The sequence below is a fragment of the Andrena cerasifolii genome, chromosome 5 (assembly GCF_050908995.1).
Source record: "Andrena cerasifolii isolate SP2316 chromosome 5, iyAndCera1_principal, whole genome shotgun sequence".
Classification (NCBI taxonomy): Eukaryota; Metazoa; Arthropoda; class Insecta; order Hymenoptera; family Andrenidae; genus Andrena; species Andrena cerasifolii.
The window spans coordinates 18,551,513-18,568,552 of NC_135122.1; the positions used below are offsets into that span (position 1 = coordinate 18,551,513).

The 17,040-nt window shown below is 45.7% G+C and overlaps 1 protein-coding gene across 12 annotated transcripts in view; it reads right to left on the reverse strand.

Moving 5' to 3' along the window:
- Window positions 1-17,040, reverse strand: part of LOC143369226 (ELAV-like protein 2) — a 56,584-nt gene that overhangs the window by 9,508 nt on the left and 30,036 nt on the right. For 4 of the 12 annotated variants that reach the window (XM_076812886.1, XM_076812889.1, XM_076812887.1 and 1 more), the window contains 6 exons: window positions 13,979-14,214; window positions 11,678-11,781; window positions 10,727-10,880; window positions 9,291-9,329; window positions 6,341-6,599; window positions 3,948-3,989 (listed from right to left, as the gene is read on the reverse strand). In XM_076812886.1, coding sequence (XP_076669001.1) covers window positions 3,948-3,989; window positions 6,341-6,599; window positions 9,291-9,329; window positions 10,727-10,880; window positions 11,678-11,781; window positions 13,979-14,174 — 794 coding nt within the window. In that variant the 5' untranslated portion in view covers window positions 14,175-14,214. Of the gene's footprint in view, window positions 1-3,947; window positions 3,990-6,336; window positions 6,600-9,290; window positions 9,330-10,726; window positions 10,881-11,677; window positions 11,782-13,978; window positions 14,216-14,575; window positions 14,599-17,040 lie in introns of those variants that run through there. The other 8 variants (XM_076812890.1, XM_076812885.1, XM_076812891.1 and 5 more) reach the window with 8 other exon arrangements.

Sequence of the window (17,040 nt, forward strand, 5' to 3'; positions counted from 1 at the left end):
GCGCTACGGTTGGCATTGCCTGTTGAAACAGATACATACCTGCCAAAGGTCTACGCCAGGAATGACAGGGGCCCAAAGGCTGGACAATTCTTTTCCGTCAGAAATGCTAGGTAGGTTCATCTGCGGTATCGAGAAGCGCACCGTTAATGTTTCAAAACGTCATAAAATTTACTTAGAGTTTGTACGCAAAGAGAAGTAGGAAAATATGACTGAATTTTCAACTTCAATAGTCTTTTAGTTTGCACTTGCTTCTACGCTCGGATGGCCGGTTCTTATGGGAGTGATGCAAATCCGGTTGATCCTAATACAATCTGGTCTAGCAACTTTCACACCTCCTAACCCTAACCAATCCAACTTGCATCCCTCCCAAAAGAACCGGCCATCCGAGCGTAGAAGCAAGTGTAATTAAATTTGCAAGCGCAATATCTCAAAAACCAGTGGAAATAAAGCGTATACATTAAAGCTTATTGAATTTGTCTGGGAACGCACTATCAACTGATCTGTTAAAAAAAAAATAGTTCCATTTAAAAACCGAACTAATAATCGAAGAAAAAAAATTTTATCTTCGATACTTTAGGAGATATCCAGCTGTCCAGTCTTCCCGCGGACACCCTGTATGTATTGCGCAAGGGGGTGAAATTGACTTCTATACTTCACTCCTCTACATATCCCCAAAGTTTCATAATTTTATGAATTTCCGGCTTGAGGATCTTCCATTATAAGTTGAAACCGGGGCTCTACATATAATAACACTAAATATATAACTATCTTCCCCCATCGTTCCTCGCAATGATAAACTCGAACTTCCACCAACAAGTTATTGAAAGAGGAAAATATGCAACCGACAGCGCTATTCTAGGTAGTCAACACGAAAGGGAGATGGATGAAACTGTTTGGTTTATTGCTCGTAACGACGTCGTCCACAGAAGTGTCCCACTAGAACCCTTAATCGACGACTTCGTTAACTCGGTTTCCTTCGTATCATTGCGCACCACATTTGAATACGGTGCATTTTTGACTCGGAAGGGATCGCGCGTTCGGCGAGTGCCTCGACTCGAGCAGGAACACGCTCGCGAGCTCCTCCTTCGCGATTATCCTGACGTCGAACGGCGAGCGGGGATTATGGTAACTCGTGCAAGTGTGTCGTATCAAATTATAATTAACAACCCACCGCCGAACCGCTGGACCAAATATAAGGTCGGTACGAAAATGAAACAACGGCTACTGCCTCGTTAAAATGATATTTCGTGGGGAGGGAGGGGGGGGGGGCGATCGAATCCCAAGGGGGTTGGCATGCAATTCTAGAAGCTTTCTAAAGGGGTCCCGACTGTAATTAATTCGAAAGGAAATGGGAACGAAAAGAAAACAGGTGAAAACCAGGGAGACACACGTGCACGCGCCTGTTAACCGGCATGCAACGACGAGTCACGAACATCGAATGCGTATGGGGGTGGAGGGACACGTGGAAGGTTGAAGGTGGAGCATATTTACAAAGAGATGTAAAAAATGTATGTATCTACGTACCTACTTGACGTCACAAGCCGCGTTAAAACAGGGCACATCTCAGTGAGTGTTCAGTATATACTAGTGCCGAGAGGTGACAGTAATTACGTACGCATTCGTTACAAACGCTCATTAGGAACCGCGCGGAATGTTTCATACACACGTATACGTATGTACAAGCGCGTGTGCCGCCGGGGTGGTTGGTGGTTTTCTTTGACGACGCGCTGGACTCAACCCCTAACGAGTATCCCCTCCTCGTTCCCTCCGTGTTCTTCTTTCGAATTAATTTACCTACCCGCATCGAGGAACTACTACTGACAATTACGTTTAAGGGGACCGTTTAATAGGCATGAACATTTTTTAGGATATGTTATAACCTCTTCTTGTAAAAAATTCATAAAACTTATTTTTCGAGCGTTTGGAGCAGAGGGTCCCCTTAAAAGACAAATGAGAGCTGACGGCACTTTTAATGAAAGCTGCGATCATGATGGATGGATGGATGGACGTTGCCGTTAGGGGTTCAATTCAACGCGATGGTTCAACCTCGTTTCATTTGATTTCTTGTTCCTTACGTTGGTATGTACACTGACTGACTTTACTCTGTACTCTTGGCGGCCATGGAATTTAATGTAGGAACGAATCAAGGCGAGCATTCGTCGATGGAACTCGGTAAACGGTTGATTCCCTCTGCTATGGAGGTCGATACAGTGGTGCATTGCTCTCGGTACGATTATCATGTGCTAATTGCTTGCGGTATGTGCGACGTAATATGTACGGTCCGACGAGTTCACTCAATTGCTCTTTTGTACCGAGATCGTGCACCTAGCCCAACTCTCGGCTCTGGATTGCCGACGAACAGAGAGGTGTTTCTCTGGTTTTGGTCGATGAGAGACGCGAGCCCACGTCGCTGCTCTTTGTGCAGGGTGCTCGACTAACTTTGCCATTCGAGAGTTCGCAGCCGCTAGTTTGCCTTCTGGGCGCGTCTGGCCATACACCGACCGATTCCGCTTACTCTCTTACGCTCTACTCCCCATGTTTTATCGCTTTGGGTTAGCTTGCTTTGAGTTAAAACGCTGCGTGGGCCACCGGTGGTCCGTGCATAAGTGAAACTTTTATTTCACGGAAAAAGGTATCACTCGGTTCAGTGTCGAAATTAAAATGGAAGAAAAAGATTATGAAAAGCTGAAATTCTGAAGAATACGAGACATGGCGAGATTATTTTTCTGTAATCTATAATTTTATTCTATAATTTTCTGTAATTTCTCTACTATCGCAATCTACCGTTATAATCCCTTTTTATGTTCTAAGAGACGCAGCTCGAGTTAAGGATTCTTAAGAAGTTTGTTAGATTGGAGATACTGAAGGCAGCGAGCTTCTAAGTGGCTTTACGAAGATGCGAACTAGAGAGTCATACAAATACATACAGCACAGTGTTCGCGCGTGAACGTGCGAGAAGAAGTCATTCAAGTGAATTCTCTGTACGTGGCAGTTAGAGAAACACCCTGCACCATTTCTGCATAACTGTGCGCGTAGAGCGGAGCTGGTGAGAGGTGGTGCACGGTCCCGGATCAAGCCAGACCGATCAAGGCGAACAACGAAAGAACAGAAACAGTGAAGAAGGAAGAAGAAAGTGATAGAGCCTGTCGAGGAACGTTGATTCGAGTATACATGGGTCGCAGTCCCGCGTGTATCATTTCGGATCGGCTGGATCATCGACGAGGATCGATATCCGTCTGTACAGTCCGTGCTGCCTTGCTACGCTACATCCGCCGCTCGTGTCCATTGCAAAAATTAGAAGCTTCAAACTTGCGAAATAAAACAACAGAAAGCTGAACTCTCTACTCGTACTGTCTAATGGCGGATGGAAATCATAGTTGACGCACGAAACTCGGACAGAAGTCGACGCGAAGTACAAATGGCGGCTCTTTTATTAAAGAAGAAGAAAAGGAGCGGAAACTCGATTGCATCGATTGATCGTCAGAGTATTTGTACAGAAAAAAGAGCTTTGTACACCCGAATCGACTCGCATTCTCGAGGGGACGCTAAAATATGTTCTGTGGTGTTCCGTGATGAAGCGTTCCAAGGCCAACGAACCGAGGACTTGGAAGGGAACGGGAGGGTGACAGGACCAGAGAAAGCGTGAGACAAAAAAGAAGTGGCATTAAAAATTTCATAGATATCGAAAGTAACCAAATGATCTTTTGCACTGACATTCAACGATCCACGAGAGTGTTAAATAAAAAAAAGAAATTCAAAGTAAGTGTCCACTTGTTTATAGGTAAGCCTGCCATATGAAATTTTTAACGCGAAGCTCGTTATACAGGGTTACAGAACGAAGCCACAACAAATGATAAAATCAGTCGGGGAGGGTCCGGTGGGGTGGGAAGGGATGTGAAGAGACGGGGAGGGAGGAGCGTAGTGGTAGTAACGAAAAAAATACTGACCTCTGTAAGCCTTTGTTAATGGCAAGCATGGCCTTGCCAGTGCTAAAACAAAACACAAAAAGAACAACGTAAGAAGAGAGATACTCCGGAGTAGAGCCAAAAAATACGGGATAATGTGTGTCTTTCGGGTCGCTTCCTCGTGCTTCCGTTTCTAAATTTCTCTCGCCTCGCCCGTTTTCTTCTCTTATCGTGGAGGCAGAAACGCGGACAGACAGAGGGAAGGGAGAAGCAAAGTGAGAGAAACAGCGAGAAAGAAACGAGTAAGTGTGTCGATGAAAGAAATCGAAAGAGAAACACGGGACATGGGGGGGGGGGTGTTTAACCTTTAGAGGGCCGGGATTTTTCATTGAAACTATAAATTTTATTTAATTTATGCATATATACCACCAAAATGGCCGGCAAAGTATCCAAATTTTTAGGTGGCCACTATCTATAGTGGCCAGCCCTGTCCTTTAAAGATTAAGAGGCGGTTTAAAAGTCGAAAGGAGGATGAAAATAATAGGGGGGAAGAGGCAAGCAAAAGCGAAGCGCTACTCGGCAGACACGATCTTCGAATCCTCGTGTCTTCGATCGCTCGATCGGCAAACTCTCCCTCTCTCTCTCTCTCTCTCTCTCTCTCTCTCTCTCTCTCTCTCTCTGGGCCTCTCGGATCTGATTTCGATCGACTGGACATACAGACGGACGACGTACTGGAACGCGATCGTTAGAGGTTTCGTCTAGTATCGTCCTCTTCTCTCGTCCAATTACCGATCGATAAGAATCGTTTAGTGTCGACGCGACTGTTCTCGCGAAACGGGCCAAGTATCGTGAGAGACGAACCGATTCTTCCAGATCGTCATCGACGTTTCTGAACTCCACATTAATCGAATCGAACTTCCCCGTCAGCCTCGCGCGTCTACGGTGCTCCGATGAGATGCGTGTTCAGAGAAACTAGTGACCCTTCACCGTGGGCCGCGAGGCGACGGAACCAACAAAACTTACAGAAATAACAGAACGTTTGTGTGTGCCTTGCTCCTCCATGTTTCCAGAGTGGTCAAGGATCAGTCTTTTATTTTCTCTCTCTTTACTTACATCTATCTAACTAATTAGTAGCTATCTTAGAGACCACCTTGTACCACTCGTCGTTAGGGAATCGGGAGGTGAACGGGTGGAGGACTGCTCTGGTGAGACGGAGAGGGAGGATGACCAAGTAAAAGAGAATGAGAATCAAGGAAACGATCGTTGATGGTAAAGAAGGCTGAAGCGACGTTCTCAATTAACGTGCCGGCTATCGACACGTGTCCAGAGAAAAGAGGATAAAACGCGGTTACTATGAAATCGTTAGCGATTCCTGGTATTGCGAGTGCCGAATTGGATTAAGTTTGATAGGCAACGCTTCAGTGGGTGTCGCTGATGAAATATTGGTATCGTGGCATCGATCCATCGATTGAAAGGCTTCCCTCGAACTGTTGCACCTGTCTTTTCTCCACGGCGCTCTCCTGGATCGATTCCAAACTCTTTTCGCTTCTACAGGGAAGCTACTTTCGTTTAAAAATAGAGAAAGGGAAAGTTAATTTTGATAGAGCGGTTTTATCTGCATTTTACGTCAAGAAGAGAGTGAAGCCTCGACCAAGAATGTGCGCTCGATGGGGCGGGAAAAATGGCTTCAACGCAGCGGGACATGCGCAAGAACACAAACGAAATCGGTTAGATCGACGGGTGGGCAGAAATCAAGAGAGAAAAAAAACAGAAATGATGATGATGAGTCGTGTGGTAGAGATGAGGTGCAGAAGGAGGAGCCTGCAGTGTACTCAGGTACGCGAGCGGTGAGTGCGTAAACAAGAAAAAAAGATACGGACGTACGATCGATCGATCTCAATCCCACCTCGCCCTGTACACCACCTTCGTCGCTAAACTTTCTAATTAATCTAAAGCCGCTTCCCATAAAATTGAAGCTGCGACCCGATACTCCCAGCGAAATCGCCGGGAATCTCCTACCAATCGCCATCGATCGATCGATCGATCGACCCTCGTGCGACACTCTGTTCAGAGTTATCTACTGAACGAGACAGAGAACCTGAGGAACCGAAAGAAAGATATGTGACAGAGAAATAAAGTCAGAGAAAAGAAGGAACGGAAAGTACAAAAAGAACAGAAAAGGAAGAAGGAACGAAAATAGTAGACCGACAAGAGACGTAGAAGAGAGAAGAGAAAAGAGAGAAGAGAGAAGAGAGAAGAGAAAAGGGAAAAGAGAAAAGGGAAAAGAGAAAAGAGAAAAGAGAAAAGAGAAAAGAGAAAAGAGAAAAGAGAAAAGAGAAAAGAGAAAAGAGAAAAGAGAAAAGAGAAAAGAGAAAAGAGAAAAGAGAAAAGAGAAAAGAGATCTTCGGGTAGAGCGAGTAGAGGCGAGTAGGTACCTGGATAGTGGCGACAGTGGAATGTACCTGAAGCGGCCGGTTGGATGGTGGATCGGGCCGCCGAATCGTCGGGTCGTCTGAGGTGCCAGATAGGCGGTCAACGGCGGTATCGCCTTGTTGTTGTTGCTCGGATTGTTGGCGAACTTGACGGTGATCGGCTCGGCCGCGCCCTTCGGCAGAGTACCGTTCAGTTCTTGGATCGCCCTCTCGGCCTCGACCCGCTGGTCGAACCTTATGAAACCGACCCCCTTCGACAATCCTGTCGGAATCGGTTCAGGTTACACTATAAAGCTCCCTTCCTCTCATGTCTTTTATTTTTTTATTTTTTAAATCAGAATCGAACGGCATCTTATCCGAGCGCCATCGGATTCCTCGTTGACTGGCAAGCGATTATTCAAGAAATCTAGTGGAACGTTTAACACCAGCAATCCCCCACGAGACAAAAGTGGTGTGAGATTGAAGGGACACTCTTTCAAGAGGACAGCACTTTGATGTGCACAAGTGTCACGGGGTGGTTGAAAGTTTTATATGTACAACTAGGCTTTGAGTATCATATTGGGGCAATTAGGGTTTATACAAGAACGTAGTTTTGAACAAATCAGTTTTCGAATTCCACTATTCCACTTTTCCCAAAGAAAACCGGTTATCCCGGTTTTCGAATTTGTACAAAAAAAAGAAAATATAATTGAAAAAGTAAAGAAATATTTATACATATTTTAAAAATTTTCAGTTATTATGGAATTACAAAAATATGACAAAAAAAATATGCTGCATACAGACCCAAAGAAATAAATCTAAAATAACTAAAATCCGTGCAAAATATAAATTATAAATCTTTATATGATTTAGTATTTTTGTGACAAATTTATAAGAAAACAAACGGTTTTAAAAAACCGACACACCCTACCCCTGCATTAGGAGTAGGTATCACTTTTTATTTCTGGTACCGTTGACGGTTTAAACTTTCCGTTGACTACTACTGTAGCTGGTACAGAGTGTAATTAATGAATCATGGACCTCGTCATTTCCCCTGCTAAACACTGTCCTTTTGGAAGCGCGTCCCACAAGTGATTCGTCAACGTTAGCTTCATCACAATGGTGTCTGATAAGGAAAAGATCTTCGTTATCGAGGTTAATAACCATCCATTCGACACGTTGACTGTCCGTGCCACCCATGTGGATTAAAAACAGATTTATTTGAATTTAGAGTCACTATACAGGGTGTCCCGTGACCGGTGGTACAAGCGGAACGGTGGTGATTATCACAGGTGGTGCAAAAATCATCATCCGATGTTAATATTGTTAATAGCTCCTAATTCTTTTAATTTCAGATATACATATGTCAGTGACGTTTTGACATTTCAATAGAAGGGACTCGTGAAACTTATTGTCCATAAAGATGAATAAGTATACCCTTCCAGAACGCGGAAAAATTGTCTCGATTTTGTTAGGTAATAATTCTTATTTAGACAAATGTTTAAAGACTTCTTTCTTTGGGGCCATTTTAAGACATTGGTTTCCGCGAAATCGAAAATCTAACCCCACAAATTTTCCACAGAAGGCCCAGATTTGCATCAATTCGAATGGCGGTCATTTCTTGGACATTATCTTTGAAACTTGAGGTCCTAAAATTGATAAGTCTCAATAAATTGTACCACACAAAAAGCGCCACGTTGTTTCAATTAAAACAAAGTTATGCACTAAGAAAATCGAACGGTGACTTTTGCGCCACCTTTTACTTGAGGAAATAAGTGAGCCTTTCAGTGCGCGCGTTGTCGGCTAAAATGAAATGTCAATCTTCTCGAAAACGAAGCGCGATATCAAACAATTTTATTCTATAAATTCGACATACTTTTTCGCGTAGAATCACCATCGTTCCGCTTTCACGACCAGTTACAGCGACACCCTGTATTTAGCGGAGTTATCCAGTCAACGCGTGGAACGCTGATAAACCCGATCGGCTCGATCGAGCCGAAACGCACTTTCCAGCCCGCGATCAACGATGAATCGTTGCGAAACGACCGATGCAGCTCCGTTTCCTCGAAGACGAGTGGCTCGGTGCGCGCGGATTCGTTTCTTTACACCCGGTGTCGTGTTCTCGAGCGCCACTTTGTCGGATCGAGCTTCTCCCCTGGGCAAGCCGGGAAGCCGATTTCTCCCGGGGAACGTCGGAACCGAGCCGGTGTCGGGAACCCGCAACGCGACAGGCAAGATCGTGCTGCGATCGGCAGCACGGTCGCGAACGAAATCATAAACGCGTCGACAAACGACAAAAAGCGTAAAGAAACAAAAACGGCGCTCGGGAGGAACTTTTTGGATCATAACTGTTTCTGTGGACTTTGTGCGAACAAAGCAGCCGATTGAAAGAAAGAAAGAAAGAAAGAAAGAAAGAAAGAAAGAAAGAAAGAAAGAAAGAAAGAAAGAAAGAAAGAAAGAAAGAAGGAAAGACAGAAAGAAAGAAGGAAAGAAGGAAAGACAGAAAGAAAGAAGGAAAGAAAGAAAGAAAGAAAGAAAGAAAGAAAGAAGGAAAGAAGGAAAGAAAGAAAGAAAGAAAGAAAGAAAAAAAAAGGAAGAAAAAGAAACAAAACAAAATATACGAGAATAAACCATAAGAAAAGAAGAAACTGAGAGAGGAGAACAAAGGGTGATATTCGCATTTTGTTTTTTCGCCGACGTAGCCAATCGCTCGATATCCACCGAAACTGTGAATGTTCCCTTTTTTGTCGCCAAGTAGTTTGTAAAGTGCCGACGTTATCCCGGGGATCGACGCGATTGGCTCGTCTGTGAATGGAAAGAGAACAGAAGACCGTGCGAATGATAAGCTTGCGTGGAAAGAATAATATCGATGGTGATACGCATGAAAAAAAAAGAAAAGAGAGAGAAACGGCTGCTATTGTTCCAGCTCGGGCGTAATAAGGGAAATGAAAAAAGAGTTGTATGAGTTACGTACCGGACAAATAGTCTCCGCCGCCGGTCACAAACTGTCGTACTAAACAGAAACGGAAAAAATCATATCACGTTAAAATTCAACTGGCAGCATACACGACTCGCTCGCCCCTGATTCCTCGGCGGGAGGGTTTGTGACGAATAAATGCCCAAGAGAGGGCGGAGGCGAGAGAAATGGAACGAAGTGAGAAGCGAACGTGGCGAACGATCGAACTGGAGACTCGGTGAGCAACGAGAGAAGAGCGAGCGACACTTTTTCCTCGCGTGGCGTCCGTGACTCCGAAATATCTGAACATTTAATACGGAGAAAAAAGAACGCTCGACGATGTACTCGAATCGGCGACGAGTCCACGTTCGACTCCCGCTGCTCGGTTAAACGAAATGATAGAAGGTGAAGAGACGTGTCTGAAAGTAAAGTAACTGTTCGCATGAGATGAATAAGGGGCGAGCGATCATTGGCGTTAAATTACGCTATTTTTCTCTGAAATCAATGCTTAAGTATGCAACGACTCCCGACGATCGTGAATAAACGAAGGAAACGCAAACGTACTCAAAGGTTAACTGAAAGAACTGAAAAGAAAATAATATAAACAGTAATAACGACAATAATAATAATAATGGTAATAATAGCGAGTAATAACGAAGGTTTGGATCGAGGACCGCACTGTGGAACGGTGAAAAGCGAACCAGGGGACTGAGGGAGTATAAAATAGGAAGTTTCGCTACTTAAATCAGCATCGCAACGTAAAAACGACGGACAAGAAAAAGGATAATGAAAATCAATAGACGGTGAACGATTTTAGAAACGAGACCGCGAGTCGACGATGCTGGTGAAACGAGCGAAAAGAATAAGGGGATGGAGTGGAGGGTGGCTGGCTAGGCCATGAGGCAGTGCGTGTAACCTGGCAAACGATAACGATAGTCAACGAACGAACTCAAATCGAAAACGAAAGCAGAGGCTAGGATGCTGCTGTTCTGCTGCGGTTATCGGCTCGTCTCGATCGTTGCAAAATGGTGCCCGGGTCGTTCCAGAGAAGTTAAATAATAAAAGAATCACGGAACGAAAGAGACCGAATTCGCGTCGCGGACCCGTTGCTCCGTTTAGTGCGAGCCACGGTACACGCTCCCGACGAGTATACTCGTCCTAGGGAAGACCACAAGCGCACCGACCGATCCACCTCGGAATGTTTCTCGATCCTCGATCGAACGAACGGTCCCAACAATGTTCACCGAAGCCTTGAACCGATCGGCCCCCGTCTCGCGTCGACGCGCCTCCGTGTCTGACCCGCGCGGTCCCACTCTACTTTCTCGACGCGCAACTCGCGCCAAGGTGACCTCTCCTCCCTCGGTCGTATCGGCGGGAAAATGGGTGGCCAGACCTTCCACAGGGCTCTCTAACAGGGTCAACGCGATCCTCGGTTCTTTTAAGCGTCAACTTACCGGTGATGTTGTCGCAGAGTATCCGCGACGTGATGATCCTGCCAAAAGGGCTGAACAGGTTCTCCAGGTCCTGTTGCGTCATGCTCTTCGGCAAACCACTGACGTACAGGTTCGCGCCTTTGATCGCCTCGCTGCTCGGTCTCGCGTACGATACCTGCGGAGAGGGAGGATAAGGTCAGTCTAGAGTTCGTTGAGTTTAAGGGGTTAGACCACTTTGGCCGTGTCAAGAAATACCGCATATTTAGGAATTTATATCTAAGTGACAAAAACACCCTTTTCGATTAAAACTTTTCAATAAAGATAGAGAGATGTCGGAATAATATGTACAATTTTTTTTCAAGTTTTCTTTAAACATAAATATGGCGATGAATGATGATTGTTAGAACGAAGCTTGATACAGGATTTCTTCGAGCGCAGAGGATCGAGCGTTAGGTGTACCTAACAGGTGTGGCAACTGGGCACTTGAAACAAGGTGTTCGATCGTACACTTTAGTCGATCTGACGCGACTCTATCTTTGGTCCCCGTTTCCACGTCTAATTTTAATAATAGATTTCGGGGTCCCCATCGAGCAGGCGTGATAACTGCCGTTTAATTCGCACGCTTGATAAAATGACTTTGAATCGAAGCCAACCTGTGTTTCTATTATTGCGGCACCGTGTAATACGCGACACTAGGAACGCGCTCAAAGTTTCAGGAATCGCCTGTGCTCGATAGAATGTATGTAGGGTGCTAGTTCGTGCGTGAAGGCAACGCGGGAAGATTGCTGCCGAGCTACGGCCACCAATTTGTTCGCGGCTTAACTATAGGCGAAGTGCATCCTTAAGGCGTGCTTCAGATTTGATTATTCATGAAAGGAAGACAATCTGCATAACGGACGTGTGATACTCGGGCTAGTTTTCCCTGTGCCCTTTTTCACGTGGATGGCATTTAAAGATCGAAAGAAAACGAACCTTGATCGTTTTGTTTTGCAGACGAAGACCGTTGAGCGTGTTGATAGCCTTCTCAGCATCCTCGGGCCGGTGATAGTTAACAAAACCGTAGCCCAAGCTTTGACCTGCAACAGAAATGCCGGGGGAATCGAAAACAGCAGTGAGGATTGCCGCAGACGGGGGACAAGAAAGTATTAGCCTTGCTATCGCGTCAGAATCTGGTGCTAACGAATTCACTCGCGACACTCAAGTCTCTTTCAGCCGATGATTTATTCAGCTGGCAAGCCAATAAATCGGAAAATTCATTTCTCAATTCTCTCCGTCGATTATTCCCCGTAAACGGAAACTCCACTGACTCGAAGCACCAGCTATCTAAATACTTCTAATGCACCTCGATATTATAGACCTTAATCTTCTCGATTACAGGAAAGCGATGCCGGGCGATGCGGCGGCTGTCAGTTCTCTCTTCGATGCAATGCTTTCCGAAAACAGGAAACGACCGCGCGGCGGTGCAGTACGGCCCTGAGGAGAGAAGACCGTGCGACGAGGTCTCGACTGTAAAACGGCGAGGCATCAAAACCCAAACGACGCCCCCGCCACTTGCGATGCTCGAAATAGCGTCGCGACGTCCGCGGCGCACGTGCTCTCCTCCCCTACTCCTCTCTCTCTCTCTGTAGCAACGAAACGCGCGGAATTCAGCCGCGCGTACGCGAGGCGAAATTACCTACGCTGCTGGATTACGCGCGATAACGCTCGAGTGTGCAACCACTCGTGCGCGTGCAGGGGCAACAAATTCACGGGGAAAGACGCGGGGGACACGCAATATTGCGCAATCCTTCGCTTGACAACGGCCGGGGATCACGAGCTCGACGAATGGGCCTGCAGAGGACAATGGCAGGTCTGAAGAAACGATTATACCAAAGAAACAGAACTCGTAACCACGAGGGAAGATTGAAGCTTGTAAGGGCGCGCCTGCAGACGAAGGGCTAGCAGAATCAAAGCAAGGTTGCCACCTCTAAAATTCTAATTTTAAGCCTTCGTGGTCACACCTTCTTATAATCACAAATTGGTCACAGGCGGTTGAGGTTCACTGCACCCCAGTGTCAGTTTTGAGTAACATTTGTAGTTGAAAAAAATAGTTGCGTACAGAAGCGAACTTTTTGGTTGAAATTCACCACATTTGTTGAATATCAAGGTCAATCGCCTGGGGTATGATACACCCCGTGTGATAATAAAACTTGTTAAAATGTTAATAAAACATGAGAAATCCACTTTGAAGAGGTCCTGGATCAGTCCTCAAAGTTATATTTAAAAGAAACGAGAGAAGAACAATAAGTTTCAGGGCTGATTTCACCCCTTCGGAGTGAATTTTGCAACGAACTGGAATACTGATTGAATGAGGCGATAGTTCGAAGAGGACGATGAGAATTATTGTCCTCCAGCGATTGATGTGCGCGTGAATACGGGATGTTTGTCGACTGTGCGTATATTGAGAAGTGGGCAGCGCATGCATACGTTAAATCGCCAGATTCGTATCGGCCGTGATATCCCTCGACAGCTGCCATTGACAGGTGTATGGTCACTGACGATTTTCCGTCGTCTGTTCGACAAGTTTTCCCCGACGCATCAGCGACATCTAGATAGAAGGCTCTACAACACAGTACTTCCTGGAATAATCGAGATGGGGTTGATAGCGAGCAAACAGCTGGGAAAGTCCGAGGTGTCGATTCAGGAATCGATAGACGAGTTAATTTTGGGGCGAATAGTGAATGACCAGTGTTTCCTTAGTAGTGAATCGTCAATATTATTAATACGACAGTGCTTCCCTGACAGTGGTTTTTATATAGATGTATCGCTAGTCACCGTGAAATGAAAAACTACATGTAAGATTCAGCACTCAGCTTGTCGAATTTCAGCACTAACAAGGGAAGACCCCCAAACCGGAAATTCAAAAAATTATGAAACTTTGGGGATACGTAGATATGTATTAGCATTTTTTTCCCTCCAAAATTCACTCTAACGGGTTGAAATTGATCTCTGAAAATCCGGCTATTTTCCGATTTTCTGTTACAACTCGCGAACTACATATATGTTACCTAATAGTAGTTAGTCCTGAATAAAAGAAGTAACTTTTGTCGGAATATATTTGTTCTCTCTCTTACAGTTTTCAAATTAGAATTTCATCCCCTTAGAGGGAATTTGATAGTAAAAAATTGTGTAATACATACCTATGTATCCTCTACATATCTCCCACCAATTTTACCTCCCAGTCTGACGCGTGAATTTCTAAGCAGGAGGAACGATGTCCGATGGAGAACTTACCAGTGAGTTTGTCGCGAATTAGCTTACAGCTCTCGACCTCGCCGATGCTGGAGAAAAGGGAACGGATCTCTTCCTGTGTCATAGTCTGCGGCAGATAGTTGACGATGAGGTTCGTCTTCGACTCTTCCTGCGAGGCCTGTCCCAAGGTGGACCCCCCATTTTGCTGCACGGCCGTGTCCATTCCGTTCGCCATCATTGCACTCCTCTACCGGCTGGTCTCTAACTACGTACGAAATCTGAAACGAGAAACGCGTAGTCGTGTTCATCGTCACGCTCAACCGAAACCCTCGCACCCAACAGTTTCACGCAGGCCCTGAATCCTCAAAATCGTTAACCACTTCGACGACGACGACGACGACGACGACGACGACGACGACGACGACGGTGATGATTTAAATCGATTGCTGCTGAAAATCGATTGCCCTCCTTAAGCTATCGTGGAATAAAATAAAAAAGGCAACTCGGTTCGACAAAGGGAGGCCGCCACGTTCGTATATCCTCCCAAGGATCGCCCTGCAAATTTTCCAGCAGACTCCGAATTCAGTGGCCCATATTTAGGGCCAAACTGTTTTTCAATGAATTCGAGGGCGAGCTTACTGGACGCGGAGCGTGGCTGTTGACTCGGCGAGCAGCCGAGGGAAGAACACGGGAGGAAACAGAAGAGGAGGTATAAACACGCGCCGGGCAAGAAGGCCCTGGCTGTCGACGGAATGTTACAAGGACGTAAAAACGTCCGTCAACCAAAACACCGCGCGCGATATGCACAAGCTCGCCTCAAAGCGACCATCGCGATTTCGCGAAGAAACGGAATCGCGTTTTTCTGCGCGTACAGGTGAGCGCGTGGCAACGAGCCACGTGTTTTTTCTTTTCGCTCCCCCTTCTCAGGTGGGAGCAAAATATTGTGAGTCGGCTACAAAAGTACAAACACCTCGCCGACTAGTTTGTTCCCATCGATGATAGAATTTCGGTTGAATGATGTTAGATTGAAGTCGAAGGAAAGATTTTATTTATTTATTTATTTATTTATTTATTACCATTTTAGGGGAACTGATATGTTTTACGGTGTTGGGGGTGGTTGCGGGAGGCGACGCTGCCGTTTAGGCGAGGCTAACGATTTATGGAAATGCATGGGTCGCCCGGCTGGATGCTGACGTAATCTGACAATGACTTTCAAAACACAGCGTGAAAAGAACAGGCGGCGGTGGCGGTTGGCAGGGGGCGAGGGAAGGGTCGAATAGAAACGCGGATAATTTAAAGGGGCGACGACCCCCTTGGTTCTGGTTTAAAGGGCTCGCCTCCCTCGTGCTTCCCTATCCAATCCACCCTGCCCACCGACCGAACCACCGTGCTCGATGTGCTCGAGGTATCTACAGGGTGCTCGATATATCCGTCGCCGCGTAAAATCGAAAAAAGGAACGAGAGAAAATGCCGGGGCCATTTCTGCCATGGATACTTGACAGGCGCAGGCGAGATCCCAAGGCGGGAGAGCGACTTTTAAACGTTAACAAGTGGAGCTGGCGGCCACGTGGAAGTAATTACGGTCGAAACGCCTGGCAGGGCACAAAAGTCGCCTAATTAGAAAAGGGAAAGCTTCGCGGTCGCTGATCAGCCGTCAGCTTCACGCACGCGTAAAACGGGAAAAAAAGGTGATTCCGCTCGAGACACCCGGTGTGCACTTCAGCAGCGAAATAGAGCACGAGAGGAAGAGAGACAGAGAAAAGGGGAATTATACGCGATGACCGTGGGGTGCCAATGGTGTTCACGGTTAAGGCGAGTACACACAGCTGCCGGCGCGCATATATCAGCCGGCACGAGCTACCGGTGTACATTTTAATTCTCCGTGTTCCCTTTCCGCCTCTGTCTGTCGCGTATCAGCTGTCCTAAGGGCAAGTCAGACTGACCAATCCGCTCAGAGAACAGATAGCCGCTTTTATTATATGCATCGTCCACCCCTGGCGATGGGAAGGAAGCTGGGACTCGACTGCAAACAAAAGCACCCGAGTGGACTAATAAGGGGGCCTTGCCTCCATTCTCGACGAAGATATATATGGAGAATCCCCAGTTTTCCGAGGAAAACTAACAATAAGACGTGGAGGTAAGCCAGACGTGATAATATCGATGGCATGGGATGAACAATACCACGTATAACTGTGGAAAATCAACACGAAGCTGACAAAACAGGTGTACCAGAACTATTAGGTTGTTGCAAATCAAATGGCCGTTTCTGTTTTTTTAATTTAAATTAAATTCAGCGAATGCAGTTTTTACGTCCATTTCTTCTTCAAACACTTTTTCAATCAAAAAGCTATCTAGGTGCTTGAAAAATTGTTGTCTCTAGGTGAAAGGTCAGGAGAATAAGGAGGGTAAGGGAGAACTTCGCACTTCAATTCTGCTAACTTTTTAAAGGTTTGTTTTGCAGTGTATCGTCGAGCATTCTCATGAAGCAATAACACACCGCGTCTATTGACCAATGCCGGCTGTTGAATACGCAGTTTTTCATACATGATATGAATTTCTTGGCAGTGTTTGTCTGAATTTACAACATCCCTTAGCTGACCGCCATACAGACACCAAAATCTTTCGCGGATGAAGGTTCGGTTTCCGCATATGTTTTGGGGCTTCATCTGCATCCAACCACTGTGCAGAACGTCGTCGATTGTCATAAAGAATCCATTCCTCGTCACAAGTAATTAGTCTATGTAACAGGCCTTCGTTATTACGACGAAAGAACAAAGAAGAACTGATCTCGAAGCGGCGGATTTTGTTGTTTTCAGTAAGTTCACGTGGGACCCATTTGTTCAGCTTTTTTACTTTTGAATCCTCTTCAACCATGTCTTTCAAAATAGTATTTTCAATAACTGTTGGCTTATGGCCGCGAGGCATATTTTCGAGGTCTGTATCACCAGAACGAAATTTTTCGAACCAACCCCTAGTGGTGGTCCGATCACTTGCAGTACCATTGCCGAAATCAGTATTTATATTCCGCGTTGCCTCACCCGCACTGTGATCAAGTTTCAACTCATACAAGTAAATTATTCGAATTTCCTTATTTTCCATGATCA